The sequence below is a fragment of the Rhinatrema bivittatum genome, chromosome 4, assembly GCF_901001135.1.
Source record: "Rhinatrema bivittatum chromosome 4, aRhiBiv1.1, whole genome shotgun sequence".
NCBI classification, from domain to species: domain Eukaryota; kingdom Metazoa; phylum Chordata; class Amphibia; order Gymnophiona; family Rhinatrematidae; genus Rhinatrema; species Rhinatrema bivittatum.
The window spans coordinates 211,579,889-211,602,514 of NC_042618.1; the positions used below are offsets into that span (position 1 = coordinate 211,579,889).

Consider the following 22,626-nt stretch of genomic DNA (forward strand, 5'->3'; position numbering starts at 1 on the left):
GTTTATGGAGGTGAGGATGGTGTTCCATTTTTGGAGAGCAGTGAGTACAGAATTAGTGAACGGTATGAGGATTTGCACATCATCTGCGTAGATGAAGTGTGTAATACCAAGGTTGGAGAGGAGGTTTGTGAGGGGGAGCATATAAATGTTGAATAGGGTGGATGAGAGAGAGGATCCTTGAGGGACGCCACAGTCAAGATTAACGGGGGGGGATGAGAAGTTGTCAGTGAGGACTGTGTATGTACGGTTTTGGAGAAAGGACTTTATCCAAGAGAGGGCGGTACCTGTGATTCCTATGCTAATGAGAGTGTTGATGAGGATGTTATGATTTACTGTATCGAATGCGGCGGAGATATCTAGCATGGCAATGAGGTAGGAGTTGCCGGCGTCCATGCCTTTGATGATAGTGTCTGTAAGTGAGAGGAGTAGGGATTCCGTACTGAGGTGTTTTCGGAAACCATATTGGTTTCGGCCCGGAATGCCCCCAGGCCGAAACCACGCCCCAGGCCCGCCCCCCAAACGCAGCATCACACCCCCGACACGCCCCCTTAAAAAAAGCCCCGGGACTTACGCGCGTCCTGGGGCTCTGCGCGCGCCAGCGGCCTATGCAAAATAGGCGCGCGAGGGCCCTGCTTGCATAAATCCGGCCGGATTTACGCGAGCAGGGCATTTAAAATCCACCTGAAAGTGAATTGTTCCTCCTTGACAATTAAAACATAGCAATATATATATATTTTTTTAATTTTGATTAGTTAGATACTCTGTTCAATATGATGCTGGACATCATATGGAAGGTTGACAGCATTAGGGAGATAGATTCTCTTTTTTAATTTAATTAAAGTTAGGTAGGAATTCAGTGAAGGAGAAAGTTGCATTGGACAGAGATATAAGGAGCAGAGTCTCTTAGAGCAACTCACCCTAAATACGTACCTCATCTTCAAGAGTGAAAGATAAGTGTGCACATAGACATTACATATTAAGTCTGGCCAGTCAGATTAGAAAAGTATTTAATTCAAACCAAACGTAGCTACAGAAGTAAGCAGAAAAAAATACATGTTTACCTCAAAAAGAATTGAAAATCCTGGACACCTGGAAGAGAAAACAAGATACAAAACATAAAATTCCTACTACAAGTAGTAAAGGATTCCAAAATAGAATTTAAGGAATAAATCTAGAAAGAGAATGTACTTATCTGATTATTGCATCTTGATTCTTGAACCTAGAAAAGGAATAGAAAGAATATTTATTTTAAAGAAACGAGACTAACATTTTAAAGGTTTTTCTTGTTTTGTTTTGTTTTTAATGGTTTTAAACATAAATGTATTTATAGTTTTAAACAACTTGTTAGTGTTTTAAAAGGATTTTAATGGAAATTTTAATAAATGTTATTATGCAATTTTAAATTACATCACAGTATCTTGCTTTGGAAATATTAGGTACATGGTCTGATGAAAGGAAAAAGAAAATATAAAGACAAAAACATAACTATTCTTTTCCATAAGAACACTTAAGCTCAGGCCAGAACACTATACTAGACATCAAAAGTAGGGGGAGAAGAGTCTAATATACAGGAGATTCTAAATAAAGAAAAAACAAAATTACCCTAAAGGAAAAAGGCATTAGCATAGTCTTTAAACATCCAGGTCCACGAAAGTTATCAGTTTACTTGTTAGTCACTGAAGTATCTCCTGTGATTTTCTCAGCATCTAAAAAGAAACGTAACTGTTCAGGATTAAAGAAATAGTATTCAACTCCAGCATAGTTAATAATGCATTTACAAGGATATCTTAGGAAAAACATTGTGCTAAGTGCTCTAGACTCCTGGCACATGGCCAGAAATAATTTCCATGTCTCCTGATTAGATCTAGCAAAATCTGAATAAATCCATATCTTTTGTCTCAAAAATAATGCTTGAGCTCTGCAAAAGCAGAGGCACAAGATCACATCATGCTCTTGTTCAAATACCAAGCACACCAAGAGGGTGGCTCTGTTTTCTTCTTGCGTGACCTTTCCAACAGGGCTGACACTAGAAAGACATCATAGTCTTCTTTGATTTTTTTTTTTTTCCACATCCTATCCTGCGAAGAAAGAAAAGTTTATTCACTAGTGGAAAGGCAGCAGGAGCAAAACCCAGAACTTCTTATAGATAGTTATGAAACAGATGTACCTGGTACTTTAAGGAAATGAAGGAACCGGAAGTTGAGATGTCTTGCATAGTTCTCCAGTGCTTAACTGCTGAACCTTCTTTTCTATAACTTCAATTTTCTGACTAAATTCCACAGACTGAGATTCCTGAACTTGCGCCATCTAAGTCACAGATTTAAGTCAAGTATTTAAATCAGAAGCATGTGAAATAATTGATGAATACACCCTCACAAGTGCCTCTCAGATGGCATTTAAAGTGACCACAGCCAGTTTGACCAAAGGAGGAAGGAAGCGCTCACCAGCCTAAGCCTAGGAATTGAGGAAAAGCAGGGGCAGATCAAAGCAATCTGCTGCCTGAGGCAAGAGATGAGATGGTATCCCCCCTCCACCTCCAAAGGCATGGCACAGGCCAAATCATTGAGAAGGCCAAGGGGGAAAAGATCCCCTTGAAGACTGGTGCTTTTGGTGATTTAAAAGGCTGCAGAAGGGGAAAAGCCCGGGTCAGAGTTCCAAGAAGAGTGGCAGATAAGAGTGTCGGTGTGGAAGCCCTAAACTCTGGAACTCCCTCCCAATCGAACTCAGAACACAAGAAAACTTAAAAACTTTCAAAAAAGAGCTAAAAACATGGATGTTTACCAAACCATACCAACTCACCCAATGACTTTAAAAACACCACTCCCCTCCTATTAACACTAGGCAAACTGGTGGACCCAAGACAAGATGAGATTATTACTCAGATCCGTAATATGTATCGATTAACCTACAAACTAAGTTCATAAAAAATGATTTTCTATGTTAGCAACCATGTGAACCTTTTTGGAAATGATGTTAAAACATTAAAACTTTGTAAACCGTTGTGATGGCGAAACCAAACGACGGTATATAAAACTCGATAAATAAATAAATAAATTATATTTCTAGGAAGCTGGCAACCTTGCCACACTCCCAGGACCCCTGCGACCTGACTTCCATGTTTCCTCAGCATTCGTCCTCTGGAGAAATGGGAGATAGTGAATGGAGGGGGTCCGTATGAAGCAGTAGACTCTCCTCAAGTCAATGCAAGGGTATTAGGTGCACTCGGTGAACCTTAGAGCCTTATGCCCCCTCCCTCCCAGCCCTCACCACACACAAAAATCATACATTTAAAATAAGAGGTTTCACATGAAAAAGGACATTCATAGTCTTCTGAGGTATATTATTTTTACATGCACTGCTGAGGTGCCAACCAGAAAACCCTGTAAAAAAGACACTTGGAAGACATATGGTATTAAGCCTATTGTAAAGTGCATTCGATGTGGGCTTGGCCCTCAGAAAGCCTTGAGTAAGTTGAACTACAATTACAATGTAGTAAACTTCCCATACCAAAAATTACTGTCAACATTCAAAAGGAAACACTGCAATTATTATAGTAGGCCCTAAAACACCAATACGCCTCCTGCTAGAAAATGTAACAAGCCAGGCTACATAGATCCCTGCCCAGAAATTACATATCTGCAGAATATCTCACCTCAGTCACACAATCAGAACACATATGGACTCTCACCAAATACAGACGAAAGACACCATAAAGTATAAATAAATGTGCAGAGTCTGTCTTGCAGTTTCCAGTTCAGTTTTTTAACTACAAAAAGACAGACTCTAGACTCTATATGCAGAACAAAAATACCATCATTCTTCATAAAACAATAATAAAATCAAGAAATATAACATCAATCATAATAGTAAAACTATACTAATAGAATAAATATTTCAAAACAGTTGATGAACAGAACATTCAACAATTAAAATAAACTTTTTTTTTAAAGTTCCTAATAAAATATTTCAAAAGAACAAACACATCAAATAACATCCAGCAATTAAAATTAATAAGAATTAAACAAATTCCCCACGCTCCATAACTGGGATCTTTTGCTTTCTGGTCACCCTGAGATGTCGTGGATTGGGGAAGGGGAGCCACACAAACTTTATCCTCTCTCTTTCACACATACACACACACACTCTCATATATCACACCAATGCTCTCTCTCACACACAACCTCTATCTCTTATACACAGGCTCTTCCTCATAAACACATGTACACAGGCTCTCACATAAATCCTCTCTCACACAAACTGTCATATGCATACAGGCTGTCATATCCACAGGCACTCATACTCTCTCTCTCTCTCTCTCTCTCTCTCTCTCTCTCTCACACACACACACACCTCTCTTACACATGCACAAGTACTCACTCATACCCTCTCTCACACACACACACATGCATTCAGGCTCTCTGATACACACACACCAAACTAACACAACACACAAGTTCTCAAACACAAATGCACTCATATATATATTTATACACAGGCTTGTCACACACAGGCTGTTACTCTTACACACGCACACAAAAAGGCTCTCACTCTGACTTACACACACACAAACAAGCACTAAGAGCCTCCCCCTCTTTTTCCTGGGCCATGGCCACACTGCTCTTCAAGCCTGCTAGGCCTCTCTTCCAGCTGTGGTAAGATGGGCTCTGTCTCAGCCTGTCACTCTTTGGACCCCACCGAGCTTCTCTTCTATATGTAGCAGCATGGGCTTCACAGCCACATCATTCTTCAGGCCTGCCAGGCCTCTGTTTTGGCTGCGGCAGGATAGGCTCTGCCTCAATCACGCACTCTTCTGGTCCTGCTGAGCCTCTCTTCTGGCCACGACGTGATGGGCTCCGCTTTGTTAACACTGCTCTTCATGCCTCTCTCCTGGACGCGGTGGTTTGGGCTTTGCCAAGACCACACCATTCTATGGGCCAGCTGGGCCTCTCTTCTAGCCACAGCTGAATGGTTCCACCATGGCCATGTCTTTCTTCTGGCTGCAGTGGGATGGGCTCAAACGTGACCATGCCACTCTTTGGGCCTTCCTAGGCCTTTCATTTAGCCATGCTGAGGTGGACTCTGCTGCAGCCATGCCTCTCTTTAGGCCATGGGCAATTAGGCATCATGTATGCATGCAGCAAGGAGAGGTAGTTGTTGCAGAAGTGTTTTGGGGGGCACTTTTTGCCCACCCTTCAAGTTTTGTCACGTAAGGCGGCTGCCTCACTCTACCTCATAATAGAACCACCCCTGAGGAAAAGCCACAATCACTCCTTTCAAGTCTCAAGCTGTCTTCCTTCAATAACTCACTCCTAGCCTGATTGGGCAACAAATTCCCAGGCTGATTGGAATCTCTTTCCCAGCTACCCAGCTATCACAGCTGTAGTAGGCCTTTCAGTCCGTGGAAGAGCCCCTCCCATCAGGACCATGACGCTGACATCATCAATCACCGCCACTTCCTGAATCAAGTCCTTGGCAGCCTCAAGTCACTCCAGCGGTCTTCGATTCAAGTGCCTGAAAGAAACATCTCCTGTTGGTTCCTTCATTTCTTTATTAGGAGCAGACATGGGCCCCCCCCCCCCCCAAGCAATACTACGCTAGAAAAGTCATCCAGGTGAAGCTGTCCTAGAGATAAAGACATAGAGTCAGAGGGATTTAAACCAAGGCTTCCCTTCTTTTTTGGAGGCATTTTTTAAATAAAGGTAACAAAACCCAAGGAAAAATAGAAATACAAGGATAGCACAGCAGTGTTCATGCTGCCATCTTGACTCCTTTAATGGGATTTTAAAGTATTCTTTTTTTAAAAGAACATTAGTCCATTAATCTATGTTACATTTTGGACACCTTACATGTGCCAACTTTAGATCATACTTAAAAATTCCATGTTGATTTTGTGAGCAAATGCACAATCTTACAATCACATTTACTTTTAAATCCCAATCTGCCCTCTTTACCTCCAAGAGATCCATTGGCTATGTGAGTTCTGGCCCTATATTTTATTAGCATATAGTTGGGAGGTGGGATTATAGAGTAATCTTCTATAGTGAGTCAATGGTTTGAGAAGCATCTGGAGTAACCCTCTAGGAGACCCAAGACACCATGTAGCAGGAAACCCTTGTCTGTCTATAGGCGGCTTACAGGGTTTTTTTGGTCTCTTAGAAATGCTAAATTTAGATTTTACAAGCATGAAGCAAAGCTCGGGATAGGTTGCTGAGTGCAAAGAAAATGCCAGGACAACAGACAATATTGTATACTATAACAATACAGTTTGCAGTCTGTGAAAGGGTACCACATTCAGAAGTGGAGGTGGTAGACAAGCCCATCGGAAATGTTTTGGCTTAAAAGTGACTGTACACAACTTTGGAGGTGGTTAAGGCAAACCCAGGAGGAGTCTGTCAAGTTCTGTCTTGCAGTGGCAAACCCTAACCAGGCAAGTCCTGCTTGAATATCCTGGTTAAAGTTAAAACTTGCCACTCTGCTGAATATGGACCTCTACGTGTCTGAGAGGAATCCGAGTGCATAAGTATTTACGAGAAGGTAGTAGTAACAGAGACTGAAGCTTTGATGATTGGGATTTCAGACCAGGAGGAGCTTCACAAGCCGTGCAGGGTGGGCCAAGGCTCTCCATGTATCCATGTTCTGCTTTCCTTCCCGCAGAATGGTGGCAACGAGACCTGGAGCGCAGTCAGCGTCTGAAGTTCTGCCGTCAGTACAGCGTGTTCCATGATGGGCGAGCCGTGGAACACGTAGCGCCGACGGGGACCTGCTCGGAGATTCAGAGCGAGTAGGTGACTTGCCTCCCCCGCCACCCTGTCCCTCGACACTCCTGATCAGCAGTTACCTTTAAGGGCAAGCAGTGGCAGAAAAGGTACAGATTAGTCAAAGCTGGACGTTGGATGGCATCCAACATCTCTTCCTCCTTTCCCTCTTGGAAACGTTAGAACTGCCAGACCGGGTCATCTCACCTAACGGTCCTGTCTGTGGCGGTGTCAAGCAGTGGGTGCATAGAGCATTTATTCCTGGGGGGGGGGGGGGGTTCTGCACCAAAAATGTATACATGATGCACACAGTGAAGTCCATTTTCAGCCACTAAGTGACTGGCAAATTTACCCACAAAAACTTAACTGAGTAACTTAGCTGGGATATTAAATGGCATGGTCATGCCGCTGAATATACCCAGCTTACTTAAAGTTAGCTGGACAAAGTTATCTGGCTAATTTTAAGACTGCTCTATGACATGACCAAAGTTAGCCAAATAAGTTTTCTGGCTCACGTCTCTCTACCCAGAAATGCCCCTGGAATGTCTCCAAGTTATCCTGTAACTACTTAGCAGGAAAACGGAGGCAGTCGGCCAGTGAAAATGTCAAATCCCGCCATTTGTCCCGCCTCCAGTCGGCTCCAGCTCCTGGGACTTCCCCTCTCCGTGTTTGCAGACCGTGTATGCCCGTCACTGAATGCCCTACATCCTCATGTCATCTCCCTCTCACTCCTCTTCGTCCCCATTGCCCAGTGCCTTTTCCCTTCCCCTTCCCCACGGAGAAGCCTCTATCCCCTCTAGGTTCTCAGCTGGACTCCGTCCTCTTAGACAGCCCCCTCACCACCGCCTCATCAGATGGCCTTAGTGGGGAACTGAATGCCCTACCCGACGCATTCATGGACAAGTCTAATGGCAAGAAATCCTCCTCGCCAGCATCTTTACCTATCCTCCCCCGTCGCAGCAGCCGGGCCTGCTTCTGGCCCACTTTCCCCTGAGCTTGCCTCTGAGGAATTGCTGCCCAACCAGCTAGGCCGCGCTGCCATCTGTAATCCCGCCGACCCCGCGGTATTTTGCACCGCCAACTCTCGGCTGTGTCTGCTAGCCGTAGGCCTCGAAGGGTGGAGGGCACCAAGCGCTTCTCGCTCCCTACCTTTCTGCAGCATAAGGCCCCCTTCTAACCTGTGCTACCCCTACTACGTGAAAACTGCTCTAAATTAATGGGGGATCAATGTACTTTTTTTTTTTTTCTTTAACCCTTTTGCTTCCCAAAACGGGGCTTCCGATGGAAACCGGTATGAGCGGTGGGGAGCCGCTGTGAGTCCCGGGACTTAGAAAAAGTCTGTTATTGTTTATGATTAGTATTACTCTTTTTGTCAATTTTTTTTTTTTTTTTTAATTTATCGGCAACAGATACGTGCGCCTGAAAGTCTCCCTCACCAGATCGCGAGCCCCAGGCACCCTCTCGCCACGCTGCCCCGACTCGAATGGCGCCAAACTCCTGCTACGTCATTCCCTTTCCTGCTGCCAATCACAACACCCCAATTCAAACCCCCACGCTTTCGACCGTTTTCTCATGTTCCCTAGCCTGTTCATATTCCTTCTATTCCTCCTTTACTCACCCCCCTCCCTTACAGCTCCACGCTCCTTCCCGTGCTAATTCCCGAGTTTGTACCGCCTTTCCTTAATTCTTATGTAAGCACCTGCGGTTTGCCATTGTCTGAAACAGGATATTGGGATAATGATTCTAGCCTTGTTCAGCTATTCTTATGTTCTGACTAACTTGTGGGATGTTCTTTTCTTCTTTTTTGAGATGAAAGTTCTCAGTAGATCCTGAGGTTCTGTCTACTTTCTGAGCTGAGAGTTGCAGTAAGATGTTACTGTTACTACTACTACTACTACTCATTTGTATAGCACTACTACACATCTCCAGCGCTGTACAAATACACATAAAAAAAAACAATCTCTGCTCCATAGAACTTACAGTACATTCAGGACAAAGAGGCCCAAAAGAGAATTAGGAAGTTTCATTTATTATGGAAAATGATTAAAACCAACAAAGGTATGATCAGGAGGACTCAGAGATAAGGTTTAAAAATAGCCTCAAAAAAAGGTGGGAATTTAGGCTAGCTTGGAATAAGGTCAAGGAGGAAGCATGATACAGCAACAGGAAGTCTGTTCCAAGCATTCCAGCACAGAAGGTGGAAAGAGCAGCGTTGGGAGCTGGTGATGGAGAAGGGCATAGATAGGAGGGACTTGTTTGATGAATGACGTTCATGAGGAGAAGTGGAGAGGAGCTGCAGAAAGAAGGCACTTGTGAGTTACAAGAGCTTGAATTGTATGCAGAAATGGAGGAGCCAATCTAATGATTGAGAAGAGGGGCTATATGGGTGTAGCAACACTGGCAGAAGATGAATCCTGCAGCTGAATTCTGAATAGACTGAAATGGAGAGTTTTTGTTGCTCATTCTCTTTGCTTAGCGGAGAATTCTCAATAAGTTGGGGGTTTTTTGTCTGCAGGTTGCTGAGCAGAGAATCTCCCTCTGGGGTACTGAGGGCTGTCTTGAGGTCCACGACAGGACAAGGAAAGGAAAAGGAGTTTCTGGAGGTAAAGGAGCAAAGGAAAGAATAGACTGAATTCTCAATTCTGCAATTTAAAAGGAAGAATCCCTCTATTTTTATAACTCTTGTTAACATAGTTCTACCATTTTCTTATTTACATTCCTTTCTTCCAGTTCATCTGTGAGTAAGAGTCCCCCTATTTCTGTTATACACATTAAAATGTTGGCATATAGAAACCGTTTTTGCATTTACATCCATCCCTCTTTATAATTAGAATATTCCTGAAATAGGCTGTAAAAATCAGTGGGAGAGGTACAGTACAGAGGGTGAAATTCTTCTGAGCAGGATCTAGGAGAGATTGTATCTGATGATCTTCAGGTGGCCACAAAAAAGGAGGCGATATTGCCCTGTATAGGTCCCTGGTGAGACCTCATTTGCAATACTGTGTACAATTATGGAGATGGCACCTTCAAAAGGAGATAAACTGGTTGGAGTTGGTCCAGAGGCTGGCTACTAAAATGATCAGTGGTCTTTGTTCTAAAGCATATAGGGACAGACTGGAAGATCTAAATGTGTATACCCTAGAGGAAAAGCGAGATATGATAGAGACATTTAAATATTTTCAAGGTTTCCATGCACCGGAGGCTCTAGAATGAGGAATTATGGGATGAAAATGAAATGAGTAATCGAATGAAATATTTCTTTACAGAGAGCATAGTGGCTGCAGAGAATAGCCTTCCCAATGAGGTATTGGAATTCAAGAAACATGGGGTAACACAGATGATCTCTGAGGGAGTGGTAGGGATTATAAAGCTAAATAGTTGATATGGCTGGGCAGATTGGATAGTCTGTATGGTCTTTTTCTGCTGTCATGTTTCTATTATTATGGGATAAATACACAGTTGCTGGTTAACATGGTTAAAATATAGAGTTAGCCCACGTAAGTGGATTTTTTGGCACCTAAAACTATGTATGCACTGTCATAAGGTAATACACTTGTCTGCATAAAAATGCATGGTAGAAAAGTCCTGGGTGGCAACTATGTTAGCCTCTGTTGGGTAATTTACTTTTTTCTATGAACTCCTTCAGGAATGAATGAGGTATTCTCCTTTACTTGTACTTGAAAAAGCTATTTTTAGTTTTTGCCCCCATGGAAAGTCTCTCCTCAAATTCTCTCTTGGCCTGTTTTATTATTGTTTTATGTCTATCTTGCCAGTGCTTATGCATCTTCCTAACCCTTCTAAGGGTCTGTCTCTGTTAGCATGTAGATTCTGTGTCATGGATCTGTATCAGACTAGCTTGTTTCATTTTCCAATCTGAACCTCTCAATATGAGCTATAATTGCTATTCTAGGGCACATTGCAAAATTTGCGTTGCTGTCTTTCCATAGGTACAGCATACGTGTAGTTTGACTTTTTAATTTGGGGAGTTCGGAACAAGGTTGAGAGTTGATTCAGCCCCACTTCCTCTTAGCTACCATATACTGCTGCCTGCCCTATCTCACATGAAAGCCTGAATCAAGTCCCATCCCACCCCTATCATCAGGCTGGCTTCTATCAACTCCTTCTTCTCCTGGTTGTTGAAATGCAGCTCCTTTTTATATAAGCAAAACATAGATTTCACATCTTCACCCCTAACTCGTGTCGTAAGTCTTTCTCCCAACTGGTAATGTGGAAAAGAACAGTCCCCTCGACACTGATATTACATTAGCATAATAACCTTTGAAAATGGATTTTCCCTTCACCAGTGCTGCCCTATCATTCTTCTGTGAAAGAAAGTGAGTTGATTACAAATAGAAATAATAATTGGTAGACTCCAAGATAAAGGTAAGCAACACCTCATGGAATGTTTTCAGCTGCTTACCATTCCAAATTTGTTCAAATCTACAACAACCCTTCCCTTCCTCTAGCCAAAGCTTTGGAACAACCAGGGGCAAAGTCTTTATTAGAGAAAATAGGAGAGCTATAAAAGTAATGCCTATCCCCCACCATACCACTCTTCCATTGATTCCAAACCTTTAGGGTAAGGGTTACAGTTGGGGGTACATCACTAGGCAACATTTGAGCCTTCTCTGGCAACCAGATCACGCTACCTGGTGAAACATCTCCCAGCAGAGACCTCTCCAATACAAGCCACCTTTTTCCCCTCTCCCTTCCTATGATAATCCAGTACTGCTCTGAGCTGTGATGCCACATAGTACCATAGTAAACAAGGGATACCCAATCCACCTCTATCTTTAGACAAATACATAATTTTACTGCTAACCCTTGGGGGCCTCCTTTTCCAAATGAAATGAAAAAGTTTGTGTTGCTATAACTTGATCTGTACATCTGAAACGAAAATTGGCAATGTTTGAAATAAATAACTAAGATAGAATGGGTTGGGATGGTGTCGGATGGTGTCGGATAGTCAAGACATCAGGGCCTGTTTCTCTAAATTTTATCAGGAATTATACTCTAAACACCCAGATATTGCCCAGGATAGTATAGATAATTGTCTAGCGGGAATCATCCTTCCTAGGGTAGACCAGCTACAACAAGATTGACTTAATAAGGAAGTTTCAGAGTATGGAGTATCTCAGGTGATCAAAGAGTTGAAGATGGGCAAGTCCCCTGGCTTTGATGGGTTTTCTGCAGGTTTTTATAGGCAGCTGATTTCGGTTGTAGTGAGACCCCTAGCTGCAGCTTTTAATGGCTTGCTATCAGATGGCTTTATAGCACTGGATGCTAACAGAGTGGGTATCACTGTGCTGGCAAACCTTGGGAGGGATGCGACCCTGTGTGGATCTTACAGATCCATTTCTCTGATTCTGGATTTTAAAATTCTGGTGGAAATTTTGGCAAAACGGCTGGGTGGGGTGGCAGGCTCATTGATACATGACGATCAAACAGGTTTTGTGCCAGGCCATCTTGCTGCAGATAATGTGAGAAGGGTTATTAATTTAATTTGGTGGGCCCAGGAAAACCATATCCCAGAAGCTTTGCTTATCATAGATGCAGAAAAGGCATTTGACCTAGTCACTGGGATTACTTATTTTCAGTTTTAAATAAAATGGGATTGAGGGCAACTTTTCTAAATGGATCAGGCAGTTGTATAGTAATCCCAGTGCTTGCATAAAGGTAAATAGGGGATATTGAAAGAGGCACGAGACAGGGGTGTCCACTTTCTACTGTTTGCAATCTATCTAGTACAATCATTTTTACAGCCGAAATCCTACCCAACCAGGATAAGTCACACCTGTCCCAGGCAGGAGAATCAAATTTGGTCTGCTGAGGAGGCTCAATGCCACGCTAGGTGAGGGATTACTTTTATTGGGTCGGGAACGCCATCTTCAAGCGACCATTCGGTCACATGACGTCACTTCCTCCCTCCCATGGGTTTCTGCTGTGTGAGTAGTAGGAATTAATGCTGTTTTGGAATGATAGGTTTGCCACCTATGCAGTAAGTGCATTTCTTTTGCAGGATTTTATGTTACTTCACAGACTAGTGCCTGGTAGTGGAGGGAGTTTGTAATGCTGTTATTGAGGTGCCACCAAAATCTGAAATACTGCCTCTTGTGATATTTTTAAATATAACTGAAAAATTATCATAATTATCTATGTAGTTTAGCGCTGGTGAGTGTGTCATTGTGTTTAAAATATTTAAAGGGTCACCCAAGATATATGACAGCTGTTGCAGACTAGTTAGAAATCCAGTGACAGATGCACTCTTAAAGCATTATTTATCGATAAGAGTACGACCATGTGGTTCAGATCTGTATGCCTAGTGCCCACCCATGTTAACCTTGAGCTCCACTATAAAAAATCAGGTCTGGCTATTCCTCTGCTGCCTACTGGAAAGCCTGCACATCCAATGGCCATGTGTACATTTAGGAGAAATAAGTTAGGCAGGTTATCACTGTGCAGCCACATTACTTAGACCACTTCCTAACTCTCTGTCACTGGCCCCACATGGCTGCAGTGCTGAGTCTGTCTCCTGCCTGCTTGTCATTTGCTCCACACCGCCTCAGTGCTGACACCACCTCCTCCTCAATGGCCATGCATGGCTTAAATTCACAAGAGGGCACAATTTGGATGGGCCTGGATACAAAGTGGATAGGTCATGAATATACAAATAACTTTACAGTTAGGTAGCTTACAGAAAATTTATCGCACAGTCACCTCTGGGATAGAAAGTTTGGATGCCCCGTTTTTTCTTGTTATGTGTAAAAATGCTCAAATTAGAAATTGGAGAAGGAACAATGTTTTGTTGGGTTTTTTTTTTATTTAAAATTTTTATTATCAAGTATAACAGAGAGCTTAACAGAGACAATGTAGGTCAATCAAGGTCGCACAGTCTGTTATAGACCTGAGATTGGAGCTGAGAGGCAGATGGAAATAACTTAACCAAGGTCACACAGAGAATCAGTGACAGAGCGACCAAAATGATAAGGGGAATGGAACAGCTCCCCCATGAGGAAAGGCTAAAGAGGTTAGGACTTTTCAGCTTGGAGAAGAGACGGCTGAGGGGAGATATGATAGAAGTGTTTAAAATCATGAGAGGTCTAGAATGGGTAAATGTGAATCTGTTATTTACTCTTTCAGATAATAGAAAGACTAGGGGGCACTCCATGAAGTTAGAATGTGGCACATTTAAAACTAATCAGAGAAAGTTCTTTTTCATTCAACGCACAATTAAACTCTGGAATTTCTTGCCAGAGGATGTGGTTAGTGCAGTTAGTGTAGCTGGGTTTAAAAAAGGATTGGATAAGTTCTTGGAGGAGAAGTCCATTACCTGCTATTAATTAAGCTGACAGCCATTGCTATTACTAGCAACAGTAACATGGGATAGACTTAGTTTTTGGGTAATTGCCAGGTGGTTATGGCCTGGTTTGGCCTCTGTTGGAAACAGGATGCTGGGCTTGATGGACCCTTGGTCTGACCCAGTATGGCATGTTCTTATGTAATTAGTTCATGCTGTCTTCTGAAAAAAGCTGAATCTAATCAATTTCTCTGACTGGGTGACCGGAGTTAGATGAGGGGAGAGCGTTAGATGTAGTGTACTAGAATTTCAGTGAGGCCTTTGACATGGATCCACATAAGTGACTCATAAGCAAACTGCGAGCTCTTGGTATGGGCCCTAAAGTAAGTGATTATGTTGCGTAGGAGCAGACAAAGGAAGAATGGTAAAAGGAGTTCACTCCAAGGAAAGGTAGTTACCACTTATCAGTGGTATGTCACAGGGTTCAGTCCTGGGTCCAATTCTGTTCACACTTTCGTGAGCATATTCTCCGTCGACAAGCATGAATCAGCCATAACGAGTGTGTGACATCTTCCGATAGCACAGACATGGTCCCATTTTTACTGAGCATGCGAGGAAGTTCCCAGACATAAAGGCTGCTTTGTGAGCCCCTCAGTCTGTCTTCACTTGAGCTTGTGCACGAATGTGTTCCCATTCTCTGTCTTTAAGATTTTATTTGGGCCACTTCTTGGTCTAATTCTACCATGTTGCAGCTTTTTTGCTTTTGCTGCTGCCTCGGCAGCCCCTTAACAGAACTTTTCATGTTTATTAAAAAATAAAAATAAAAGAAGGAAGAATGGAAATGCCCAAGACCAAGAAGACTGCAGTCAGCAGTTTTAAAGCCTAAATTTTTGGGCACCAGATGTCTCGTAGCCTGCAGGAGCTGTTGAAAAGTTTCTTTGCCTCCATAAGTCCTAAGGACTGGAAAAGGAGGTTGGAACCTCTCTTGTCCAAGATGGAGGAAATATTCTCAATGGGGCTACTCAAACGCCCCCAGTGGTTCATACTTCACCCCACTAGTTTCCAACTGCGGGAATAAGTCCCTTCCCTGAAGTGGGAGATTCACCACATCCAGAGGAATCCTTTCTTGGATGTAATGGGTTCAGTTCATTTTGAGTTCCCTCCAGATGTTTCCCTTTTGCACCAATGGAGGTCCTCTCCTCTGTCACCTCCATCAAAGGTAAACAGCTGATACCAACATCTTGAACAGGGTAGACAACTTAGAAGGTGTGGAAAACATGAGGAGGGATCTAGTGAAGCTTCAGGAATGGTCTGGAGCTCGACAGCTAAGATTTAATGCTAAAAAAAATGCAGGGCCATGCATTGGAGTTGTAAAAACCCAAGGAAGTTCTTCTGTGCACAGAACAGGATAAGGGGGTGATCATACCTGATAATCTTAGGTGGCCAAACAGATAGATTAGGTAATGGCAAAAGTCAGAAAGATACTTGGGCGCACAGGGAGAGGAATAGCCAGCAGGAAAAAGGTGGTGGTATTGCCTCTATAAAAGTCTCTGGTGAAACCTCATTTGGAGTACTGTGTACTATTATGGAGACCACACCTTCAAAAGGATAGAAACTGGATGGAGTTGATCCATAGGGCAGCTACTAACAGGATCAATGGTTCACTTTTTATCATAAAATAAATGGGGACAAACTTAAAAGATCTAAACATGTATACCCTGGATGGAAATGAAAATATGATAGAGACATTTAATAACTTCCAAGGAAAAAATGCATAGGAAGCAGATGTCTTTCAGAGGAATGAGGCTCTAGAACAAGGGGGTCATGGGATAAGGGAGGAAAGGGGTATATTCAGGAACAATATAGGGAAACATTTCTTTACAGAAAGAGTGGTGGATGCATGTATCAGCCTCCCTGTGCTGGTGGTGAAGACCAGAAGAGTATCAGAATTCAAGAAAGCATGGGGCAAACACAGAGGAGGTGTAGTAGATGTGGCCTATCTGGATTTCATTAAGGTCTTTGACCCTGTTCCACATAGAAAGCTGGGAGTGGGAGCAAAAATTATGAGCTGGATGAGAAGTTGGTACAGCAACAGGATTCAGAGAGAGGTGATTAATGGAGTCCACTCTGCTGAAGGGAAATTGACCAGAAGGGTGCCACGATTGCTAAATTCATTCCTTTTCAGTATCTTTGTAGGTGACAGTATGGAAAGGCTAGAAGGGACATTTTACTGACAGCATGAACATTCACAACAGAATAAACTACACAATGGGGGAGCAGATGACAAGAAGGATGACTTTTAAAAATTAGAAGAATGGTCAAAGTTTTTGGTGGCAATATTTTAATAATAAAAAAAAAAGCTAAGTTATGAATCTGGAATGTAGTCAACAGTCAAGGGTCTGCGAGGGAAAGTGGCTAGCAGTCACCAAATTGGAGTAGTCATGGGGTCATCACCTCTGACAAAGCAGTTGTGAAGACTCTTGGTATGCTTGGATGCCCATGCGGGCAGAAGGATAAGAGGCAGTGTGAGGGTGAGCACTTGAGCAGTGTCAACGTCATCCTTACAGGGGACCGTGGCTGGCAGGGACTTAGGAAGAGGAGGACACAGACCTTAGGCAGGGTCTAGATGGACTGATGGAGGCAGCTATCGCTGTACAGTAAGAGAGAGGCTGCTAGGGGAAGGGGGATAATGGTTTGGGCTGCACTCAGTTATGCCTGGGACAGGCACAGGCCTGGGGGAACTAAAGAGTTTTCCCATATTGGGCCTGATTCACCAAGGCTTTTCTCATGGCCTTGGCAGGGTGGTACCGCGGGGAGTCTTTATGAAGGCTAAATCAGGAGCCAGAATTTCAAGATGAAATGTCTGCATGTACTTCACTGACCCTGCCCTAACCCCATCCCCGGCACCGCCACTTTTCCCTGCATTGAGGGATGTGGGGGTGAGATTTACACAGTGGTTTGAAAATGAACCCTGCTAATAATAATTGTAATAGTTTTTACATTTATATTCACCTTTCATGACACTTCAGAGTGGATACTGTGTCTATGGGAAAAGGCCTTGGTGAATCAGACCTTCTGTATCTATGGAAACAGTGCTTTAGTACCTCTGGCCCAAAATGTCATAGTGGCAGCCAAGGGAGGGAAGAAATCAGTGATCGAATAGGATCTGAAACATCTCTGTAGGGAGACAAAAAGAGCAGACTGGCTGGACTGAATGGTCCTTATCTGTTGACATCTTCTGTGTTACTATAGGGGCAGACATTTGTTTGCTTTTTATTCATTTATGTTTTTCTGAAAAACCATCTGATGTGAGGAGAGAGCAGATGGGTCCCCAACTCCAGACACTTCTTTCTAGTTGGTCTGTAAGTTAAAGCATATAAGCAGTGCCCTTCAATGAAAGAAGTAATTAGACCGACTCAGATGGCGCTGGGATCAGTTATCTGTAAAGGGCTTAAAGTAGGCTGATTAGATTGATGTTAAATCTGGTCTTGATTGGACCCATATTCTTACAGTTTATATAATGGGTCTTTGGCATGTGTTGTTCTGCATAATGACAGTAACTTTAAAACTAGTGCATAGGCGCCCAAATATGAACATATAGGCATGCGAATGGACATATGCTGGAATTTTAAAACATGCATGCAGTTGCACACACATGATTTAAAATACGCCTACAGCACGTAAGTGTGCTTCTAATTTTAAAATATTACTTGTGCAAATGTACTTCACGTATCTTCTTAAAGACTTTGTTGGCTTTTACGCGCACAGGTAAGCAGATTTTAAAACATGCTTGCACGAAATACGTTACCAGTTTTAGCAAGTAGTCCACCAGTTTTCCCAGTCTATCTCGAGGTCATCCAGATCCCTCTGGTTCTTCAGCTTGAACTCCCCCCAGTTGACCCGGACCTTTCACCCTGTCGTGTTAGGCCTAAAATGCAATTTCAGCAGACTTACACCTCATCAGGAGCAGCAGTAAATGTACACGGTTAACAAGCTACCGTGAGCTGCAGCCGCAGGTTGTAAAATTCTGATTTATGCGCAAAACTGTTGGCCCCACCCTGGAATGCCTATGCCCTGCCCCTTTTCCGCCTCCTTTTTTCTTAGCTCGCGCATGTGCATACACGCATGTAATTAATGGCTTTTAAAATCCACGTTGCTCACACTTGACTCACTCACATACTCATGTATATGGGCCATTTAGCAAGAGCAATGCTTTTAAAATTCAGCCCAATGTGTATGTCATATTGGTGATTGGGGTAACATGGAATATATATATAGAGAGAGAGAAGTAATTGTCAATTGCCTGTGCAGAGTACGGAGGCTATTTTACCTGGATTGAATTGTATCAGTTTCCAAAGGTAAAACAACCCATGATTTTTCTGTTTGAAAAAGAGTGGGCACAAAGTATATGCTCTAAAAGTCTGAGCAGGAGTAAAATAGCGCACTATTTTCTTCCCCTGACTAAAACATGCCCACTCGAACGCCTCCTTTTAATGCGTCTTGATAGTTTGGGTGCTATGGAAGGCATGCATACACTGGGGGAGGGGAAGGGCAACTTTCAACTGGTGCGCAAAACTGTAAAGCCTGCGAGTACTTTTTACTCACAGACTTGGTTGGACAAGGTAAAGTACATGCACAGGCCCACACTTGCTATTTGTGCGGGTAGGGTTTCCCACAAAATTATGCATTAGTGCTACCTCCAGCCAGAATCCGCCCCAGGAATGCTTCTGCTCTCGGGGCATAAATGTTTGCGTGCACCGGCATACTTTTGTACATAAAGACTGACTGCCTGGGTTGCAGTTAGTTGGTTTAATCACTGTATTTCCTTTATAGATCTGGCAGAGAAACAGAAAGATTAAAAGCCTTAACCTCACGGCGCTGGATAAACATGGGAAAGTATATGCGGATGGTAAGTACAGACTGGGGATGAGATGTGCACATTTGTTGTGTGAGATTCAGTAGGTGAAAATCCTATTGCAGCTACACTGAAACCTGTGCTTAGGACCCTCTCTCTCACAGAGAGGCCCACCTCACAGGTGCATCATTAGATCTCTTCGCATTTAGTAACATAGCCGATGATGGCAGGTATGGACCGTTGGCCCTCTGAGTCTGCCCAGTTGGCTTCCTGACTTGTTTTCTAATACGTTGGGTAGATGAGTATATAAATCCTCCTGCTTAAATCAGCAGCAGCTCTTTCCTCCTCCAAAGTCTTACAAAATCACCTAACCCTGCTCCCGTCACTGCTCTCTATATTTGTCCCAAATATGTTCAAATTCCATTAACAGATACTTCAGGTTGTAACCATGGAGGTCTACAGTGAGTTGCCCAGACAAAATGTAGCTGGGTGAAAGGTTCAAATCTTAGGTTTTGTCTAGCTAACTCCAAAAGCTAGCCTGACCAACTCTTTGAATATTGACCCCATGGCATTTAATTATTTGATTCCCAAAACAAAGATCTTGAGGACCCTAGCTTATTTCATCCCATCTCCTTACTGAACCATGACAATAAAAGCTTCGTCTTAGCATGAGTTGCCATCAGACTTTAATGACCCCCGAGGGAGGAGGGGGGGTATGGGTGTTCCTAATTTTAAGTTTTATGATCTTGTATCCTACTTATGGATATTAGGAGGTTGATTGATAGACAACAGTGACTACCCAGGTCTGAATTTAGAGAAAGCAGTGGGTAACTCATTAGATTTGAAATATGTTCTTTATGTTCTGAGCTTCAGTCTTCTTTGTTAATTAAGTCACTTAGATGGACATAAGGTATGATTAGAAGGTCTATAGAGAGCTGCACTTACAAATTTTTCACAGGATGATTTTTGCACCCCTCCAGGCTCAGAAAATGGACTTAACTTATTCCAGTGCCTGCATGAAATGTGATATTGTAGGAGCTACTTTGATACATTGTCTATGGGAGTGCCCTCTCACTGAGAGTACTGGGAGGGCACTGAAACACGAGTTGACTGTCATGTTGATGTAACTTCTGGGCTGATTTATCCCAGACAGTGGATCCACAGGACATATCTCAAATCACAGTTTTTAATGGTACACTTCCCTTGGTATTAAATTACTTACATTTCCAGGATTCCCTGAGCAGGGGGAAAGATTATTTTCAAGGCCCTTGGCATTCCAAACACTTAAGTCCCAAAGCAGAGGCACTGCAAATGCAGCTGGTCTCATTCCAAGCCATCTGCTTATCTCTCACTACCCAGTCTAAGTGGAATAATTATTGTGAAAATCCCTGCAGGAGACAGCATGCTTAGGTGATAAGCGTCACAGTTTAGCAAGCATGTCTGCTGTTATCCTGGTCTCTTTCTGACTACCTCTCCCAAAGCCTGGTCAGATTTGAAATTCTCATCATTTTCATTGGTGAAATCCTTCCTTGGGCTCCGTTGGCTTGTAGAGTTGTGCGTTCTGACACACAGTGCAGTCCCATGACGCAATGACAGGGCGGTACAGCCATGTTGTGAAGATCTGGGGAGGTCTCCAGAGCAATGCATAGAATACTGGCAGGCTGAGCTCAGGGCCAGGACCCTGAGGAGTAATGTCAGCAACTCGGTTCTTCTCTATCTCCAACTGCTGGTTGGGGAACACAGCCCATGCTTCTGGACTCAAGGAAAGGAAATCATCAGGTAAAAGTAAATTTCACCTTTCCTACAGGCAGAAATTGTGGTTTGTGTTTATATGATGTTAATTATGTTTATATTTTTCTCATTTTATTTTCATGCTTCTTTTAAAGTTCATGTATCATATGTTTAGTTTTCAAAAGGCAATTAAAAATACAATTAATAAGTTTGACAAATTTTCTTCTTTTGAATCCGTGTTGTCTTGAGCCTTTTAATGTATTCATTTCAGAGTCCTTTTCTTTAGTGGTGTTTATATAGCATTACCGACTACAGAAATTAGTTTCCAAATGCAAGTTGAACAGAACTGTGAGAAGTACAGTCAGCACGTCCTTCAGCTCTCTCAGTAATCTGTGGCAGCAGTAATACATATATGTAGCATTAACATTCAGAAGATTCCCATCAGACAAATAAGTCCTAATTACAATAATTTAGAAGTTGCCCCATTTGTCTATTTACAGAGTTTAGTTAATAAAAGACCAATGCCGATATCCTTAGTTTGATGTGATATCATCTAATTAAAACTAATTTCTAAAGAAGTATTATTTTAGCACTATTAGATGATGCCAAGGCTCTATTATCAGATACAACCTACAGGGGGCAAAATGGTGAGAATGGATAAGAGAAGACCACAGCTTGTACCGGGGAGCCTCTAACTCCAGGGCAATAACACTATTGGAAGATTCCAGTTTATTTCTAGATACTGTCTAAGGAAAAATAGAATAAATGAACCCCCAGATTTTATAGCTGCACCCTCCCTGGCAAGCCTTTGATTATTGTTGGACATCGCTATTTGATTTGTTTTTATCCAGATCAGTTTGGGTGCCTAGAGTGGTCCCATTCGGAGAACCACCTACTGTATGTAGCTGAGAAGAAATGTCTAAAGATGGAGTCATTCTTCCAGAGCAAAGCTATGGAGCTCGTCAATCGCACAACTGAGGAGGAGGAGGAACCTAGAGATGTGGCAGATATTAGGAAGGTGCAGTATGCCATCCCTTTTTTCTCTGTCCATCACTTTGCGAGAAGAAAGGTTCTGGGCTTTGATATACTGGGTCACAGATCAGCCCGTTACTGTAAACCATCAGGGGTCTCTCTTCAGGCTTGGCGGGTTCCTAGGAACACAGCAGAAGCGACTGTTTCAGGCTGCACAGTGAGGACAAATGCAGCCATCAGCACAGTTTAGGCTATCATGTAAAAATTCTTCACCCAAACTCTGCTATTAAATGCATGCTCCATTCTTTTAATACCAGACATAGGGAGCCTATGCAATAGCAGGCATGATAAGGCCTTCATAGGCATGCTAAACATAGCAAACTATGCAATAAGGCTTTAACATTATGGACTTTTGATATTCTGCCTTTTCCCAAAGTTCGTCTCAAGGCGAATTACAATAAATTGAAGTCAACAGAGGCATTTGATATCAATCAGAATGTGCAATTAGAACAACATTTGGTTTTACTGTATTTTAACGTAGCTGTTATAAGAATTTTATTGAAAGATGTATTTATTTTGTAAAAAAAAATGTAAACCGTTGTGCAAGTTATTTACTAAACGTCGGTCTAGAAAACCTATTAAATAAATATAGACATTGGAATCCAGCAAGCAAAACCCATTTGAGAATAATTTAAGGCCCAGTTCCTGAGTATAATACTTTAAAGTGGTGCAGAAAGACATTAGCATAAGCACACTAAAATTAGTGAGGTCCATTTTCAGCCACTGTGTGGCTCGGGTAGTTAGTTGGAAAAATATACCTGGCTAACTAGCAGGGTATGTACAGTGGCGCGGTCACGCCACTAACTAGTTCTAACCAGTTAACTTTAGGACAGCCCTACGGCCCGACCAGAGTTAGCTGGTTAGGTTAGCCAGATAACTCCAAATAACGGAGTTAGCCAGTTAACTTAACCGGCTAATTCCGCTCCTCCCTGGAACGCCTAATGCCCGCCCACAGA

At 42.7% G+C, this 22,626-nt stretch overlaps 1 protein-coding gene across 2 annotated transcripts in view; it reads left to right on the plus strand.

The window, feature by feature from the left end:
- LOC115090489 (acylamino-acid-releasing enzyme-like) overlaps window positions 1-22,626 on the plus strand; it is a 157,656-nt gene that overhangs the window by 25,954 nt on the left and 109,076 nt on the right. For both annotated transcript variants that reach the window (XR_003856405.1, XM_029599658.1), the window contains exons 3-6: window positions 6,655-6,781; window positions 9,271-9,358; window positions 18,886-18,961; window positions 21,490-21,656. Coding sequence is in view for 1 of the 2 variants with exons in the window: in XM_029599658.1 (XP_029455518.1) it covers window positions 6,655-6,781; window positions 9,271-9,358; window positions 18,886-18,961; window positions 21,490-21,656 (458 nt within the window). In the remaining variant the exon portion in view is untranslated. The remainder of the gene's footprint in view (window positions 1-6,654; window positions 6,782-9,270; window positions 9,359-18,885; window positions 18,962-21,489; window positions 21,657-22,626) is intronic.